This window comes from Salmo salar, chromosome ssa09 (genome assembly GCF_905237065.1).
Source record: "Salmo salar chromosome ssa09, Ssal_v3.1, whole genome shotgun sequence".
NCBI lineage: Eukaryota > Metazoa > Chordata > Actinopteri > Salmoniformes > Salmonidae > Salmo > Salmo salar.
In genome coordinates, this window is record NC_059450.1 from 123,205,866 (window position 1) to 123,224,697 (window position 18,832).

General features: G+C 43.4%; 1 protein-coding gene across 1 annotated transcript in view; it reads left to right on the forward strand.

Moving 5' to 3' along the window:
- Positions 1-263: 263 nt before the first annotated feature.
- The window catches only part of LOC100380637 (delta and Notch-like epidermal growth factor-related receptor), a 72,265-nt gene continuing 53,696 nt past the window's right edge, over positions 264-18,832 (forward strand). The window contains exon 1 of the mRNA XM_014213856.2: positions 264-773. Coding sequence (XP_014069331.1) covers positions 474-773 — 300 coding nt within the window. The 5' untranslated portion in view covers positions 264-473. The remainder of the gene's footprint in view (positions 774-18,832) is intronic.

The following is an 18,832-nucleotide window of genomic DNA, read 5'->3' on the forward strand; positions in this document are numbered from 1 at the left end:
TTGTGACCAGATTTATTTAGCTGAAACTTTGGGGTAAAACTGGTAGAAATGCGCATGCCAGGTCCAAGGAGAGGGTATGAATGATGACACTGTGTGTGTGCGTGCTTCCATGTGCATGTGTGCTCGCAGCTGTGTGTTTGTATGTGTGCGGCTATGTGTGCGTGCGGGAGATAGGGCGAGAGAGAGAGTGTCGTCGTCTGTCGTCACAATGAATCAGAGCGATGGCGGGAGCTAGCCCCCTCCTCCGTCTACTCGTCAGCCAGTCAGCTCGCTTGCTCAGTCGCAGTGCACACAGCCAGTCTACAGCATTCCTACCAGCCTGCCTCTCACACTCACACACTCTCCATTCAGCTCCCTCATCCACAAACACAGATAGCAGAGCGACCAGCAGCTTACTCACTGAGCCAGAGCTAAGAAGAACAGAGAGCGCAGAGAGGGAGAGACAAATAAGGTTTACACGTACATAAGAGAAGATGAGGATGCCTGTGCCCGCGCAGCGCCCCCTCTACCTCCTCCTGCTTCTTCTGAGTGCCGGGGGTGGGGGTTTCTCCTCCCCCCTTGATCTGGAGCCCCCTGCTCCGGAGGCGGCTGCCCCGGCTGAGGCTGACCCCACCCAGGCCACTCCCCTGCCTGACCCCTGCGAGGGATGGCCCTGTCTCAACGGAGGCGCCTGCTCGGCCCAGCCCTCCGACCCGGAGACAGAGGACACTCTGCCCAACACCTGGGCTTACAGCTGCACCTGCACCTCCGGCTTCACCGGACGCAACTGTGAGGTGAGCCCCACCCCCCTGCCTGTACCTGTCTGTCTGTCTGTCTGTCTGTCTGTCTGTCTGTCTGTCTGTCTGATATGAATCTGCTTGGTTCTATTATATTTGGACTGTTGATATCGATACAACATAATGTGCACTTCTCTTCTCTCTTCCCCCTTGGAGATGGTTTTTAATGGGAGCATGTGCTGTGAGCGAGACGTGAAAAGGAGTGTTGCGTTGCTGTGGCAACAGGAGTAGAGAGGAGTAGCGGAGTAGGAGACAACCAAGTGTCACAGGCTGAGCAGGAGTATCATTGAGTTGTTCATAGTTAGAGGCATGTGGTTCATCAGCCTGAAAACTGACGGTGTCAATGAAATACATTGAAATACAATATTCTGTGTATTTGTGTGTGTGTGTTTGGTTCACAAGGATAGTAAAACAAGAAATATTCTGACATTTCACTGTTCCACATAAGGAGACTGTCAATTTTAGGCTTAGGGGTTAAGTTTAGGGTTAGGCTTAGGGATTTGGGGTTAAGGTTAAGGTTAGGGTTATGTTAAGGGTTAGGTTTAAGGTTAGGGGTTAAGGAAAATAGGATTTTGAATGAGAATCAATTTTTTGGTCCCCACAAGGATAGTAAATCAAACATGTGTGTCTTAGGGTTGTGTGTGTGTGTGTGTGTGTGTGTGTGTGTGTGTGTGTGTGTGTGTGTGTGGCCTACAACAATTGGCATTGATTGGGCCATTTATTCTATTATAGAGAACTCTCCTACGATCGGTATGGTTGTCATTCAATAACCATTGACTTTTCCTAGTGAAAATTGGGTTTTGACCCTCTTGAATTTTGTGACGATTCCTTACATCAGCGAGAAAATAACTTGACCAGTTATTCAAACAACTTTACCATCTTTGCCAGTGGTAGAGGCGATGCGCTTGAATAAATGACACGTGTGATGACACGTCTGAGTGAATGACCTGAATGGTTGGCCTTTTTTCCTATGGAAAAGTCCAATGTCCTTGCTTCACATACCACTAGTCAGAATGACCTAAATAGCAGAATGTGTTTGGCATTTCAATCCTACCTAACCCAGTTCTGTGTAGTATTCCTCAAGGAGACTTAGCCTCAGAGTTGACTCAACTATTCACTGCATGTAGTGAATACTGCGGTAGTTACAGTAGCAATAGGATTCAGTCTGTGAGGCCTCTGTCTGACTCATTCTGGTGTAAGAGAGTGCATCCACAAACGACAAACAGCATCAAGTGTCTTTGTATCTCATAATCAAACTACCAAGGTGACTCAGGGACCTTATTACTGTATCCTTGGCTGTCCTTGTTTCCTACTCCTGGAATAGAAATGGAGAGGGCATCAGCTGCCGTTTGTTACTGTCACAACCACTCCGCTCCTCCACGCCACAGGTCCGCCACTGCCAGCCTATGAGAGCAACTCTTTGGGGAGTAATTGATTTTTCTTTCCCTGTCCCACTCATCCCCTCTTTCTCCATGGCAACTTGAGCAGCAGTCAATAGGGATTCGGTAAGCAACCTGTTTTGTCGGCGGGACACACTGGCTGTTTGCGTCCTTCCTCCGTGCGTCAGACTCACACCACAGATGGAGCTGGGGAGAGTGAGAGAAAGCAAGAGAGAGAGAGGGAAAGCGAGAGGGAGGGGAGGGAGATGGAGAAAGAAAAATGTGAAATAGAAAGCGAGAGAGATGGAGAGAGAGGGGGAGATAGAGAAAGCGACTGACAATAAGAAACTGTGAGGGAATCAGTCAAACATCCTATCCTAAAGGAATCGTTTGTCCATTTTATCAAATGAGTTCAAGAGTTTAGGAGACTAAATCCGTGCTGGAGAGTCGGAGAAGAAGGTGAGATTTGGTCTCGGAGGATGTGCCATTGTTCGATAGTGTCAGAGTCTTCCGAGTGGCGCAGCGGTCTAAGGCACTGCATCTCATTGCAAGAGGCATCACTACAGTCCCTGGTTTGAATCCAGGCTGTATCACACCTGGCTGTGATTGGGAGTCCCATAGGGCGGCGCACAATTGGCCCAGCATCATCCGGGTTTGGCCGGGGTAGGCAGTCCATTGTAAATAAGAATTTGTCCTTAACTGACTTGCCTAGTTAAATATATATATATATACATCTATTTAAAACATCATGTATCATCCTGAACTGGTTCAGATGGGAGCTATGGAGAGACTGGGTATCTAATCTAATCTAGTTTAATCTAATTAAACCAGTCTATTTTCACAAATCAAGCACAGAGGAGCTGTGCTGGGCTGGCCAGGATATGCATACACCATAGCCAGCACAGTAAGGTTCAGGTCGGCCATATAGTGGGAATCAAGTGTTGTTGTTTGTTTACCTGAACCTCTACCCACTCTAGTGTGTATCTATAGCTATTAGCTGGTCCTATAGGGTTTGTACCTTGTCGCCAGGTGAGATTTCTCCTGCTTGTGTAAGTTATTTGCCCATGAGTCTCCAGGGCCCAGGCTTATTCATTATTGAAAGACCGGTTGTGCTCTGATAGATGTGCTCTGATAGATGTGCTAAGATCCTCTACAATCAGGTTGTGTGTCAGTGTCAGGGAGTCTGTAGAGTGATTCACTCCCTAAAGACGAGCACACAAACAGCTCTTATTGGATTGTTCAGCCTTTCAGCATTATGAGACGGTGAACAGTGTAGTGTTGAGCTGGGTTCACTTAATCTCATTGCTCCAGTATTTTGTGTTACCATTACAAAGTATACCTCTCAATAAGTATTTTGTGTTACCATTACAAAGTATACCTCTCTATGAGTATTTTGTGTTAGCATTACAAAGTATACCTCTCTATGAGTATTTTGTGTTTACCATTACAAAGTATACCTCTCTATGAGTATTTTGTGTTTACCATTACAAAGTATACCTCTCTATGAGTATTTTGTGTTTACCATTACAAAGTATACCTCTCTATGAGTATTTTGTGTTTGTCATTACAAAGTATACCTCTCTATGAGGTCACTCACTTCCAATGATTCCTAGCGAGGATTTCGTTTGAGCTCTGCACTTTTCTGGAGATTGTGTGGAGGCTTATCATTAATGGAAACTGTTTTAGCTGATTCCAGTGGCAGGTGGCTGGCTCTATTTATCCAGAACCACTAGTTAAGGGTGTTGTGTATCACAGCTTTGAATGTTTTCTGAATCTCGAGGTTGAGAGGAGTTTGTGCACCCTACATTCTTAGAAAAAAGGGTTCCAAAAGGCTTCTTTGGCTGTCCACAAAGGATAACCTTTTTTTGGGGTTCCAGGTAAAAAGAAAATACAGGTTATAGATAGCACTTTTTTTAGCACTCCCCCAACCCTCCCAGCACCCATAACGGTTACCTGCTGCTCCTCAGTCCCCCTCACCACCGGGGGGGGGTCACTCAGTCCAACTCAGTACCCTCTCCTATGCACAGGGTCCTGCAGAATACTAACATGTGGGATACTAGGAGAAGGGACTGTCCCATAGTGAATGGTGGTTGTGATCTGCTTGTGCCTCTCATAGTCTCTGGGCTGCTGCAGATACAGAGCTACGGTGTATTTTCTAGCGTTTCAGCGCCATCCAGTTAAGGAGAGCTCAAGGTGCATCTCCACACAGCCCTTTGGTCTCGGTCTGAGCTGCTTTGATATCCCCTGCTTGTTAGGGGAGGAGAAAGATAGAGGCCACGAGGAATATGGTAATACCCACACAGCTTTTTATCCGAACACTGCAGAGGGAGTACTCATGACAGCATTTACATGATCATTGCACTACCGTCGAGAGACTGTGGCACAGGGAGTGTACGGTGTTGTGTTTTGGGAGACAGCGTCATCTTTATCATCAGATCATAATGTTTGGATTAGAATTGATGTTGTTTTATTCCAGTGGTGATAAACCAGATAAGACTGCTTGCGGTCTGAGAGAGAATCAGCAGGTTGAACAGTAGATGGTCATGCTCACTCTCTCCCCCTGCTGGTCAACTGTGGTCTGTGTGTGTGCGTGCGTGCTTATGTGTAAAGGTTGGATGTGTGGAGAGTCAGTGCAAACAGTCTCTAAACGAGTCAGTACGCTTCAGCTTGGCTGGCACCTAGCCGAAGTCGGATAGGCGAACCGAACAAGAGTGATCGCATACTCCCTTAAAATACCTTTGCTTGGAAAACCAGAGATGCCGTAGCCAGTATACACTAGTCAGAATTAATCTAAGATAATTCAAGAAATCTGTCATTCATTTTGACGTTTTTGCCGAGTATATCTTAGTCGCGCAATTTGACATCTAACGAAGATGTTTGGTGCAGTATTACTCAATGAAGAAATGTTCATGAAAACAAGCCGTCTCTCTTTGAATTACATTATTGAAGAATTCCTACCGTTGACCAATCACTGATGAAAGGGCGAAGACTTTGGCTACCGACTTCTGCTATCGACTTCTGCTATCGACTTCGTATACCGACTTCTGCTTGCCTCTAGAATAAATGTTGTGTGCCCGAACAGCCCAAAAAAAACGTACCATAGTCCAAAACGAACAAAAATGTCACAAAATGTCGCCATAATACATGCACAAACTCTTCCGACCTGCTTTAGCTCGGAAGCATGCGGACAACTTAGGGGGCTGAGCACGCATCTATGGGGGGCCCCCGTGTTGAGGGTCAGCGTGGCGGAAATGTTGTTACCTACCCTCACCACCTGGGGTCTGCCCGTCAGGAAGTCCAGGATCCAGTTGTCCCTGAGCTTAATGACAGTATTCTTCTTCTCCAGGTGGGATGGGGCAGAGTGCTGCGCAATGGTGGTTGCATCACCCGTGGATCTCTTTGGGTGGTATGCAAATTGTAGTGGGTCCACGGTGTCAGGTAAGGTTGATCTATACAGTCCTAGTATCCCCCTGAACATTAGCAGCAGGGAGTATGAGTCCTACTGTCTGCAAGGCAGACAGCTGCAGACTGACAGTTCTGGACTGAAACACCTCGTTCTGCAGCCCTGCAGCTCTGCAGACGGTCTCCTCCTGTCACTCACCCATTTGTCCTACAAGAAATAGAACAGCAGCATGGAACATTCTAGACTACAGCACCCCTTGGGTATTCTACTCTCCTTGTCTCGCTCTCTACATTTTCTTCCTTTCATTTCCTCTCGCCCTCTTGCCCTCTTTATCTGAGTTTATCTCACTCTGAAGTATCATATCCCCTCTTTTTTTCTCTCAGCCGTGTTTGTTTAGTTTGGCATATAGAAGCTCGTATTTTAGCGAGTAATTTCTTTATACATCCTGGTAGCCTAGCGAATGTGCAGATCAGAAAAAATGATGTTGTTAATGCTAATTTCGAAGAACCCAGAAATATACATACCAACAATGCAGTATCTGTCACCGAATACGATGAATGACCTTTTTTTGCCATCATCAATCATCAATAATTTCATATTCAGTTTGATGTCCTCTCGATCTGATGTGGCCCATATTTCTCTGAAGAGGAGAGCGCTCACTCGGCCAATTGCCTTGCTCATTTCCACAACACACATCACCTGCCCTTTTGATCTAGAGGAAACGTTGTGGCTGAGAGTTCTATGCATATAGATGGGGTCAATATGGCCTTCATTGCCAACCTTAATAGGCTCTGTGGTGTTGTGCTACAATAAGCCGAATCCAACCTGGCAACCTCACAACCCATCCCAATATGACCTGGTTGCCAGACTTCTCTATTATTCAATGACAAACGTTAGGGAATTTGGCTAAAAGCTCCAGCTGATCTGAAACTCAAGACACCACCCTATCCTTTCTGATCTCATCCTCTATTGGTTCTGTTGTCAGGTCAATGTCAGTTCGGGTGCGGGATGGAGGAGGACCAAAGAGAAGATTACTCTTTTTGTCTGTTGACACAGAGATTTGTCTTGTTGCTCTGTCCTAGATAGAGAAAGGCTCTTTTGCCTGGTGTGTTTAGGATTCTGCTCTGTCTGTCCTAAGTGCTATTTATATCCTCTACAGCCCTAGGCTTTGCGTCACAAGGCTGGGGGTAAAACGCATGCTGCTCTTACTTAGCACGTACTCACCCTTTACCCTCCGTCCATCATGGTCATTAGTATATATGCCTCCTAATAATCATCAGTCATATTGTGGTTACCTGTGTGTGTGTGTGTGTGTGTGTGTGTGTGTGCGTGCGGAGACTGATACCACCAGCGAGTGTGTGTCATCCTCACCTGTACTTTTGCCCTTCGTTCTTCCCGGGGAGGGTGTCTCTTAGCAACAGTGCAGCCAAATTATGCCTGCCGTCTCCACTGAGTTATAGTTACCACACAAAGAAACATTGACAGGCATGCAGACACACACACACACACACACAGATCTGAGCCGCAGACAGTTTATCAGTCAGCATAACAGCATTTAATGAGGCGGTGTGATGATACCCAGTATGTTCTGTGTATTGGAGTACATCCTGAACAGCTTTGCTGAGTCCCTGAGACACTAAATGGGGGCTTAATCTAAAGGAGGCCTGTTGTTTTACCTCCGATACCAAACACTCCATCTGCGGTGTCGATGGCAGACGATGAAAGAGGCCCCATGAGGAGACAGACAGACACTTTATTATATATATGCCATGTAGCAGATGTTTTTATCCAAAAGGACTTAGTCGTATGTGTCTACATTTTACATATGGATGGCCCTGGGAATTGAACCCACAACCCTGACGTTGCTAATGCCATGAGCTACCAACTGAGCCATACAGGATCACAAGGGCAAGCAGGCAGACATACAGTTGAAGTCTGGAGTTTACATACACCTTAGCCAAACACATTTAAACTCCGTTTTTCACAATTCCTGACATTTAATCCTAGTAAAAATTCCCTGTCAGTTAGGATCACCACTTTGTTTTAAGAATGTGAAATGTCAGAATAATAGTAGAGAGAATGAATTATTTCAGCTTTTATCTCTTTCATCACATTCCCAGTGGGTCAGAAGTTTACATACACTCAGTTAGTATTTGGTAGCATTGCCTTTAAATTGTTTAACTTATGTCAAACGTTTCAGGTAGTCTTCCACAAGCTTCCCACAATATGTTGGGTGAATTTTGGCCCTCCTGACAGAGTTGGTGTAACTGAGTCAGGTTTGTAGGCCTCCTTACTCACACATGCCTTTTCAGTTCTGCCCACAAATTTTCTATAGGATTGAGGTCAGGGTTTTGTGATGGCCACTCCAATACCTTGACTTTGTTGTCCTTAAGCCATTTTGCCACAACTTTGGAAGGATGCTTGGGGTCATTGTCCATTTGGAAGACCCATTTGTGACCAAGCTTTAACTTCTTGACTGATGTCTTGAGATGTTGCTTCAATATATCCACATCATTTTCCTGCCTCATGATGCCATCTATTTTGTAAAGTGCACCAGTCCTTATTTATTGTTATGGAACGAACTTAATATCTTGATTAACAGGAAATTGATTTAATCGCTTGTAACCTGAAGAAATGTGGATAGATAATTCCAAAGTGAAACATCTACTTGAGTTGTGTATATAAAGTACCAGTCAAAAAAATGTACACACCCTTACTCATTCATGGGTTTTTCTTTATTTTTTAAAACTATTTTCTACATTGCAGAATAATAGTGAAGACTTCAACTCTATGAAATAACACATATGGAATCATGTAGTAACCACAAAAGTGTTAAACACTTGGACTTCTATTGGAGGTATTGTATCAAATCTTTTCCATATGTGTTACATTCCCTAAATCCCGTAACCACATTTCAAAGGTAGGTAGTCTCCAATTTCCAAAATTGCTATATGAGCCTTTTGGCTAATAGAGTACAAAGAGAGACAGCCTTCCCCTCCTGGTTATTCCCATCAACTGTACCAAACAGAGCGATCAATGGGTCTGGGGCTAGAACTCTATCGAAGGCATTAGATAAGTAATAAAAAATGAGAGCCCAGTAAGCATGTAACTTAGGACATGTCCAAAATAAGTGTCAACATCCCCTCATCCTGCTTGCACCTCTCACACAGTGGTAAGGTGTCCGGGAATATTTTATGCAGTTTTACTTTTAAATAATCTAACCTGTGTATCACCTTAAACTGTACAAGGTGGTGTCTGATATTCACTGAACTGTGGTTTATATTCCTGAGAGCTTCTACCCAGTCCTCATCTGAGATTTCTGACCAAGTTCTTGTTCCCAAGCCCTTTTAAATAGTGTCTGTGGAAACCTCTATGTGGGCCTGTAGCACATCATACAGTCTAGAGACCGACCCTTTTGAATGGGGTTTGACAAGGATCAGGCTATCTAATGTAGGATTATCTGGCTTAATGCCACACTGTGGATATGTGTCCTTAAGAAATTCCTGATTTGGAGGTATCTAAAAAAATGTGTTGTTGGCATGTTAAACTTACCCTGTAATTCCCCTTCTCCCTCCACTGTGAAAACACCATATCATCCAATGCAGGGTTGAAAGCATTATTCAGGCATATCGGGCTGTCAATGTATACAGTGGGTATGTTAACAAAATACCTAAGAGTGTGACAAATGACTGGATTAGAGTCATAAGTGCCTTTTTTCACACATGATGGACTATTAACAAGTGCAGGGAGTGAGGAACGTTGACAGGAGGCCTGCTCAATCAAAAGCCATGAAGGCATATCATTCTGTCGCATCCCAGGTAAACTTTCCCTCCAGAAAGACACAATGTTCAGATTAGCAGCCCAATAATACAGTTTAAAGTGAGGAAGGCCAAAGCCCACCTCTATCTTGTACTTGCATAAATGCCTCTTTGAAATTCTGGCTGCCTTGTTATCCCATAAAAATGGAATTACTATAGAATCCAGTTTCTTAAAATAGCTTTGTGGTATGAAATTGGGTAGACATTGGAAGAGGTAAAGAAACCTGGGTAGGACAACCATTTTAATTGCGTTTATACAACCAACCAAAGAGATAGGCAGTTTTCCAAAAATCTATATTTTGTTTAAGCTGATAAATGTTCACGTCCCAATTCGCTTTCAATAGCTGATCAAGATCTCTTGTCACTACAATGTCAAGGCTTGTGAACTTGTCTATCACTGTTTTAAATGGAGTAGATAGCAGAAATTGCATATCCACAGGCCGTGATATCGGCATCAATTCGCTTTTTTGCCAGTTTATCTTGTAGCCAGAGAAGGAGCCGAATGTATTTATCAAGTTAAGTAAGGGAGGGACATAAGTTTTAGGCTTGGATAAAAACAAAAGAACATCGTCTGCATATAGGGAAATTTTGTGCTGCGTGTCTTTTATTTTAACCGGAGCTATACGGCACATGCACGAATGCGAGTAGCAAGGCGTTCCATGGCCATAGCAAAGAGAGCAGGCGAAATAGGGCACCCCTGTCGGCAGCCCTTGAACAGGCGGAATGACTGCGACATTTCCTGATTGGTTACCACGGATGCCATTGGGTGTGCATAAATAATTCTTATCCAATTAATACATTCCTTTCCAAACCTGAAATGCTCCAGAACCGACATCATATAATTCCACTCAATCTGATCAAATGCCTTCTCTGCTTCAAGAGCAATTACCACTGCCTCAACTTTATGATCAGGATACATTACGTTGAAAAGGCGTCTCAAATTGTAGTATATATGTCGGCCCAGGATAAAACCTGTCTGGTCAGGGTGTATGATGTCAGAAATATATTATTTCAATCGGTTTGCCAATATCTTTGTCAACACCTTATGGGGAGTAACGACACGGGGCGATAAGACGACATCTCCATGGAATCTCTATATTTTTTCAAGATCAGTGCTATTATAGACTCATACAGTGTTTGCGGGAGTTTGGCATTTTCTTTTGATTGTTTAAACATTCGCAACATAAATGGAGCTAGACTGGCGCAGTACTTCTTTGAGAATTATATTACATATCCATGGGGCCTTGCTGTTTGGAAATGGTGCTATCGATGTGTTAATTTCCTCTAAAGTTATCCCAGCATGGAGTGCAGCAGCTGCCCCCCTGTCTAGTTTAGGAAGTTCACATTCAGCGAGAAAGCGTTCCATAGTTTGTGGATCAGTAGCATCGCATTTTGATTGATATAGCTCTGATTAAAACTGCACAAAGCATTTATTAATATCCTGCGGATCTGTTACTATTTTACCCTTCTTGTCTTTTATTTTGTGAATAGCTCTAGATGCCTGTACATGCCTTAGCTGTCTTGCTAATAATTTATGTGGTTTGTTACCCAGTTCAAAATAACTTTCTAGCAAGTAAAGAGCCCACCCGTTTCGAAAGGATGGTATTGTATTCATATTTCAACTTTGTGATCTTCTCAAGGCCTGCATTCGAGGAATTCGTCCTGAAAACGTTCTCCTGTTCCCCTAACTCTCTTTCAATTTCTCTTAGCCTAGTATTGGCGCGTTTCTTCCTCTGATGTATAAGAAATAATGTAATCTCTAATCACAGCCTTCAGAGATTCCCAAAGGGTGGAGTCGTCAACATCCCCCGTGTCGTTAGCTCCGAGGAAAAAGGTAATCTGCTCCTTCAAATACTAATAAAAGTCTCATCTTTCAACAGGTATGCGTCTAAGCGCCACGGTCGCCGACTTGTAGACATATTGTCGAGTTTCAGGACCATGGACAGAGGAGAGGGGTCCGTAATTAGAATCGGGTGATAGCTAACCGACGCAGCTGCTGAAATTAGTTTGGAGTCCAACAAAAAATAGTCAATTCTGGAATATGATTTATGAACTGATGAAAAGAAAGAATAATCCCTATCTGTTGGGTGTGTCAGTCTCCAAATATCGACAATGTTGCGGTTTGTCATCTAACGTACAGTTAAAGTCACCTCCAACAATAACACTTGTATCCGAGATATTTGGTATGGCCTTAAATACCCTTTGAAAAAATAATAGATAATCGAAGTTGGGTCCATATAAATTCACCAATGTTATTGGTTTCGAATTCAGTGTACCAGCCACAATAGTATACCAACCATCAGGATCTGAAATCGAGGATGAGTAAACAAAAGGAATATTTTTCCTTGCTATCCCTCTCGCTTTTGCATCAAAGTTAGACTGGTATATCTGACCGATCCAGCCGACTCGTAGCTTGGCCTGAGCGGAGCGTTTAATGTGTTAGCGCCCAGCTATGTTAGCGCCCAGTGATTTAAGATGAGAAAAAACCTTAGCTCGTTTCACGATATGCCCTAAACCATTACAGTTCCAGCTGACTATCTTTATTCCACCAGGTCTACTGCTCGGTCACTATGTGGCATTTCTTATTTTAGAGCATATTGTTGCTGTCATGCCACCTGTATTAATAATTGTGAACATAAAACACAGACCCTATCCCCCTCCCGTTCCATTACTCCTTGACTAACACACAAACCTTAGGATGTCTTGAACTAACTCATCATCTATAGATGCTCCGCATATAAACTAATATTAAATAACACTTAACTCTCACGTTAGGGGGTGAGTGGCGCCAAAACATGATAGGCTAAACAATGCTATATAAGCCATAACATCTCACCCATCATATAAGTCCCAATTTCCGATCTTCTGACCAAAAAGACATAGGCAGGAAATTCAAACACATTCCTGGCCTGTATTTGGCCATTTAGCCGGTTGACACAGCCGTTCGGTATCCTCAGCCAGGGAACTTGCTTGACAAGAACAGATTGGCCTCGTTTGGGTTGTCAAACGTACGTGTTGATCCCTCGACTGTCACCTTAAACCGGGCTGGGAAGAGGAATCCATATCAGACTTTGGCCGCCCTGCATTTCTTGCGGAACTCATCATACTCTTTCCGTTGGTTCCTCACCTCCAAAATAAGATCTGGGTAGAAAGACACCCTGGCTCTGTTGTAGTTAAGGGGGAACTTTCGACTAGCCTGCTTGAGGATGAGATCCCTGGTCTGGGGATAGTGCAGCCGTACAATGAATGGCCTTGGTGGCGCCCCCTTGGCCGGATTCGTTGCCTGTGATCTGTGTGCGCGGTCGATCAGGATGGCCGTTTTGAAGTGTTCACTCCCCAGCAATGACGGTATCAGCCCCCGAGACAAATTCAGTGGGTTTCCCTTTCTCAGTGTCCACCTGGATCCAAAATATTCGGATGTTCTGGCGTCTTGAATGCGACTCGAGCATTTCCAATCGGGCTTTCAGGGTTTTCTCTATGTCCTGTAGCCTGGCCTCGTGATCGACTGTCGTCTGCTCAACCTCATGCACCCTGCCCTTAGTTGTCTTCACAGTTTCAGTCAATACTCTTTGAGATATCAGCCAACCTTGTGTCCACCTTCTTGCTTAGTGAGTTTATGGCAGCCAGTAGGTCACTTTGAGTAGGTTCTGTGGAGAACTCTTGGGAGATAGCATCTTCAGCTAACTCCTCGTGGGTCTGCGATGTTGAAATTGGTTCGTTGTCTATCTCATTCAAATTATCTTGTTTAGCGCCCCCTTTCTTGGTGCATTTTCCCTTTGTCATATTGCCAGACAATGTTTGAAGTTATAGGTTGTGAGAGGTTAAGATAAATATTAATTTGTTTCAAAATTGAGCAGAGCTCTAGCAAAGCACGTCTACTCCATAGCACGCTCTCTAGCGCCCCCCGGAAATTGTTTTATTTAATCCATTTTAGAATAAGGCTGTAACGTAACAAAATGTGGAAAAATTCAAGGGGTCTGAATACTTTCCAAAGGCACTGTATAAACACTGAGTGTCCAAAACACTATGAACACCTGCTCTTTCCATGTAGATAAAGGGGAGAGACAGGTCAAATAAGGATTTTTAAGCCTTGAGACAATTGAGACATGGATTGTGCCATTTGGGGTATAATTTAAAAAAACTATTACGCATTCCTAAGCCTGTCTCCCGAATCATTGTTACCAACATGACACAAGCTAAGGCTTAACAGGGCTCTTTTGTGGTATTTTTACTGTCTGTCAGGCAGCAGGGAGGCGTAGGTATATAGGTCAGAGTGAACAGGCACCTCATATATCAATCACTATGGTGCATGAAATAGATCTTCACCCAGGCCAGCTGTGATTGGCTCTCCTCCATTTAGCAGAGGAGCTCTGGGAGGGAGTGACTGGGCATGACGGTGTGTTGACGGTGTGTGGATGTTACATACTGATTAACTGTAGCAAACAGAAACAAGCAAGACACAAAAGTCATTGAAGTCCTTCTGTTCAAATACACACACACACACACACACACACACACACACACACACACACACACACACACACACACACACACACACACACACACACACACACACACACACACACACACACACACACTTCATCCCCAGTCAAAATAGGTTTATTCAACCTCTTGCTATTTAGCTATCCCCAGTATGGTGTGCCTAAAGAGATAGCCAGGTAATGACCTGAGGTCACCACACTATGCCCAGAGAGACACGTCAGACTCTGATATAAATAGACCACTGCTGACAGCCCGCCCCTAAACTCCTCATCTCCTAATTCTCTTCCTCTGTTCTCTCTTCCTCACCCCCTCTTTCTCCCTCTGTCTCTCTCTTACTCTGTTATCTCTCTCTTTTGTTCTCTCTCGTTCTCTCTCTGTACTCTCAATTATCGCTCTTGCTGTCTACCTCTTTCATCCTCTCCCATCTCTCTTTCTCACTTTCTTTCTTGCACGACCTTGCTCCCTTTCTCTCTCCTTCCCCATAGTTATACCTCTTGGTCCTCTCTATTGGCTGGTAATCTACATGTGTGTTGATTGGGTGGGATTGTGACCTAATTTGGGGTGATCTATTAGAGGAGTAAGGGATCCTTACATAAGAATGTCTTACAGTATTCATGTGTTATTTTTAACGAGGGTTGATTGATCATGCTCATGATGCCTTTTTAGTCGTGGTGATGAAACTCTAGAGCACGACAATTGAGGAAAGAGGGGAAGAGATAAAGTGAGGGGGGAAACGAGGAGGGAAGAAGGGAGACAGGACACAAGGGCTGGTATTGCAGTTTTTTCAAATTGCTAACATGCATTGATCAAAACTGAAGTCACATTGTCAAAACTCTTCACACAGTCAGTGAAACAGAAGTGTATGTGGACCAAACTGTGAATCATTTTTCATTGCTTTCACACAAAATGCATTCAATGACCACATTCTCCGAAATCCATGAACTCTTTTCTCATTCATACTCCACCACCTGCAAAACTATATATTTGCAGCACATTTTCAAATGCTAACACACTGTTTCCAAAACTGTTAAAAACACATTAAAAACAGAATGATGGCAAATGTCGTGCATTTATGCAGTAACTAGTTTGAAACATACAGTGGCTTGCGAAAGTATTCACCCCCCTTGGCATTTTCAGATTTTGTTGCCTTACAACCTGGAATTAAAATATATTTTTGGGGGGTTTGTATCATTTGATTTACACAACATGCCTACCACTTTGAAGATGCAAAATATTTTTTATTGTGAAACAAACAAGAAATAAGACAAAAAAACGAAACATTTGAGTGTGCATAACTATTCACCCCCCCAAAGTCAATACTTAGTTAGAAACACCTTTTGCAGCAATTACAGCAATCTTTAAGTCATACCACAGATTCTCAATTGGATTGAGGTCTGGGCTTTGACTAGGCCATTCCAAGACATTTAAACGTTTCCTCTTAAACCACTCGAGTGTTGCTTTAGCAGTATACTTACGGTCATTGTCCTGCTGGAAGGTGAACCTCCGTCCTAGTCTCAAATCTCCTGAAGACTGAAACAGGTTTCCCTCTAGAATTTCCCTGTATTTAGCACCATCCATCATTTCTTCAATTCTGACCAGTTTCCCAGTCCCTGCTGATGAAAAACATCCCCACAGCATGATGCTGCCACCCCCATGCTTCACTGTGGGGATGGTGTTCTTGGGGTGATGAGAGGTGTTGGATTTGTGTCAGACATAGTGTTTTCCTTGATGGCCAAAAAGCTACATTTTTGTCTCATCTGACCATAGTACCTTCTTCCATATGTTTGGGGAGTCTCCCACATGCCTTATGGCGAACACAAAACGTGTTTGCTTATTTTCTTCTTTAAGCAATGGCTTTTTTTTCTGGCCACTCCTCCGTAAAGCCCAGCTCTGTGGAGTGTATGGCTTAAAGTGGTCCTATGGACAGATACTCCAGTCTCCACTGTGGAGCTTTGCAGCTCCTTCAGGATTATCTTTAGTCTCTTTGTTGCCTCTCTGATTAATGCCGTCCTTGCCTGGTCCGTGAGTTTTGGTGGGCGGCCCTCTCTTGGCAGGTTTGTTGTGGTGCCATATTCTTTCCATTTTTTAATAATGGATTTAATGGTGATCTGTGGGATGTTCAAAGTTTCTGATATTTTTTTTAGAACTCAACCCTGATCTGTACTTCTCCACAACTTTGTCCCTGACCTGTTTCGAGAGCTCCTTGGTCTTCATGGTGCCGTTTCCTTGGTGGTGCCCCTTGCTTAGTGGTGTTGCATACTCTGGGGCCTTTCAGAACAGGTGTATATATATACTGAGACCATGTGACACTTAGATTGCACACAGGTGGACGTTATTTAACTAATTATGTGACTTCTGAAGGTAATTGGTCGCACCAGATCTTATTTAGGTACTTCATAGCAAAGGGGGTGAATACATACGCACACACCACTTTTGAGTTGTTATTTTTTTAAACAAGTTTTTTTTTCATTTCACTTCACCAATTTGGACTATTTTGTGTATGTCCATTACATGAAATCCAAATAAAAATCCATTTAAATTAGAGGTTGTAATGCAACAAAATAGGAAAAATGGCAAGGGGGACGAATACTTTTGCAAGGCACTGTATAGAACATCTCAGCAGAATATTTAATCATTCCTAACACAGCTGATTGCAATTTCAGCTGGAAGTCTACCCAAGTGTCCTGTTTTTAGTCTCGTTACCAAACAGACAAAAGAGGACGGCTTCGGAATGGTTTAGTTTGGAAACATGGATCAAGGAAGACAGGTTGGTGGGGAAAGAAGAGTGGCAGGGAGAGGGAGAACGCGTGGAGGACAAAGGAGAGGAAGACCAAGAGCGGTGGTCTCTGATGAGAAAAGGGCCAAAATTATTGACCATGTTGTAAACCATGGTCTCTCTTTGAGAGAGGCCGGTTTAAGGGTGCAACCAAATCTGCAGCGTTCAACAGTTGCATCAATAGTACAAATTTTCCGGCAAAACAACAGGTGAGATGTGCATCCTTCAATGATAATTTAACTACATATTACAGTACAGTATGTTCACATTTTTACATGTACTGACATTTTGAAATATATTGATTGTTTTTCAGTAGGATACAAAGGTTGCCTCCCACAGGAGGGAGAGGCAGAATATTATCAGATGCTCAGGAAATTGCCATTGTTGACATGGTAATTGGCAACAATGCAATAAAACTGTGGGAAATTCGGGACAGAGTGCTGGGAGACATGATCACTTTTAGGAATGTGAATACGGTCAGCACAACAACAATTGCCAGAGTCCTAGAGAAACATAAAATAAGGATGAAGCAGTTGTACACTGTACTCTTTGAGAGAAACGGTGAACGTGTAAAGAACTCCAGTATCAATATGTCTGTTCAATAACCAAACAGAGTACATACACAGCTATGCATAATGTAAAGTACTGTAAAACTGTGGATTTACTGTATTTTAGAGAGTAATGGAGATGGAAGCCAGGCAAACTGAAAATACATTCATCTTTGAGGATGAAGCTGGATTCAACCTGGCATAAACATGCCGCAGGGGAAGAAATGGGATAGGACAGAGAGCAACCGTGGATGTCCCAGGCCAGAGAGGAGCTAACATCACAATGTGTGCAGCACTGTCCAATGATGGTTTGCTGTTACACAAACCACTCATTGGCCCCTACAATACAGAGAGGCTCATTTCTTATCTGGAGGACCTGCATAATCGACTTGTGCCAGCGGAGGAGAGAGGGGCAAGAAACTCCCCTACCTTCGTTGTTGTGTGGGATAATGTGGCATTCCACCACTCTGCTGCAGTCACAGACTGGTTTGCTGCACATCCCAGGATGTCAGTACAGTTCCTGCCGCCATACTCCCCCTTCCTAAACCCCATAGAGGAGTTTTTCTCTGCGTGGAGGTGGAAGGTTTATGACCACCATCGACATGACCAGATGTCCTTACTGGATGCCATGAATGCGGGGTGTGGAGACACTTTTCCTGAAGACTGCCAGGGTTGGATTAGACATTCCAGAAGATACTTTCCAAAATGCATTGCCAGAGAAGACATAAGATGTGATGTTGATGAGAACTTGTGGCCAAATGCAGGAGAGAGGTAGAACTAGAACCCTCAATGTACTGTACAGTATGAGTGATTATACTATACATGTCGATGAGAACTAGAACCCTCACAGTACTGTACAGTATGAGTGATTATACTAGACATGTTGATGAGAACTAGAACCCTCAATGTACTGTAGAGTATGAGTGATTATACTATACATGTTGATGAGAACTAGAACCCTCACAGTACTGTACAGTATAAGTGATTATACTATACATGTTGATGAGAACTAGAACCCTCACAGTACTGTACAGTATGAGTGATTACACTATACATGTCGATGAGAACTAGAACCCTCACAGTACTGTACAGTATGAGTGATTATACTAGACATGTTGATGAGAACTAGAACCCTCACAGTACTGTACAGTATGAGTGATTATACTATACATGTTGATGAGAACTAGAACCCTCACAGTACTGTACAGTATGAGTGATTATACTATACATGTTGATGAGAACTAGAACCCTCACAGTACTGTACAGTATGAGTGATTATACTAGACATGTTGATGAGAACTAGAACTCTCAAAGTACTGTAGAGTATGAGTGATTATACTATACATGTTGATGAGAACTAGAACCCTCACAGTACTGTACAGTATGAGTGATTATATATACATGTTGATGAGAACTAGAACTCTCACAGTACTGTACAGTATGAGTGATTATATATACATGATGATGAGAACTAGAACCCTCACAGTACTGTACAGTATGAGTGATTATACTATACATGATGATGAGAACTAGAACCCTCACAGTACTGTACAGTGTGAGTGATTATACTAGACATGTTGATGAGAACTAGAACCCTCACAGTACTGTACAGTGTGAGTGATTATACTA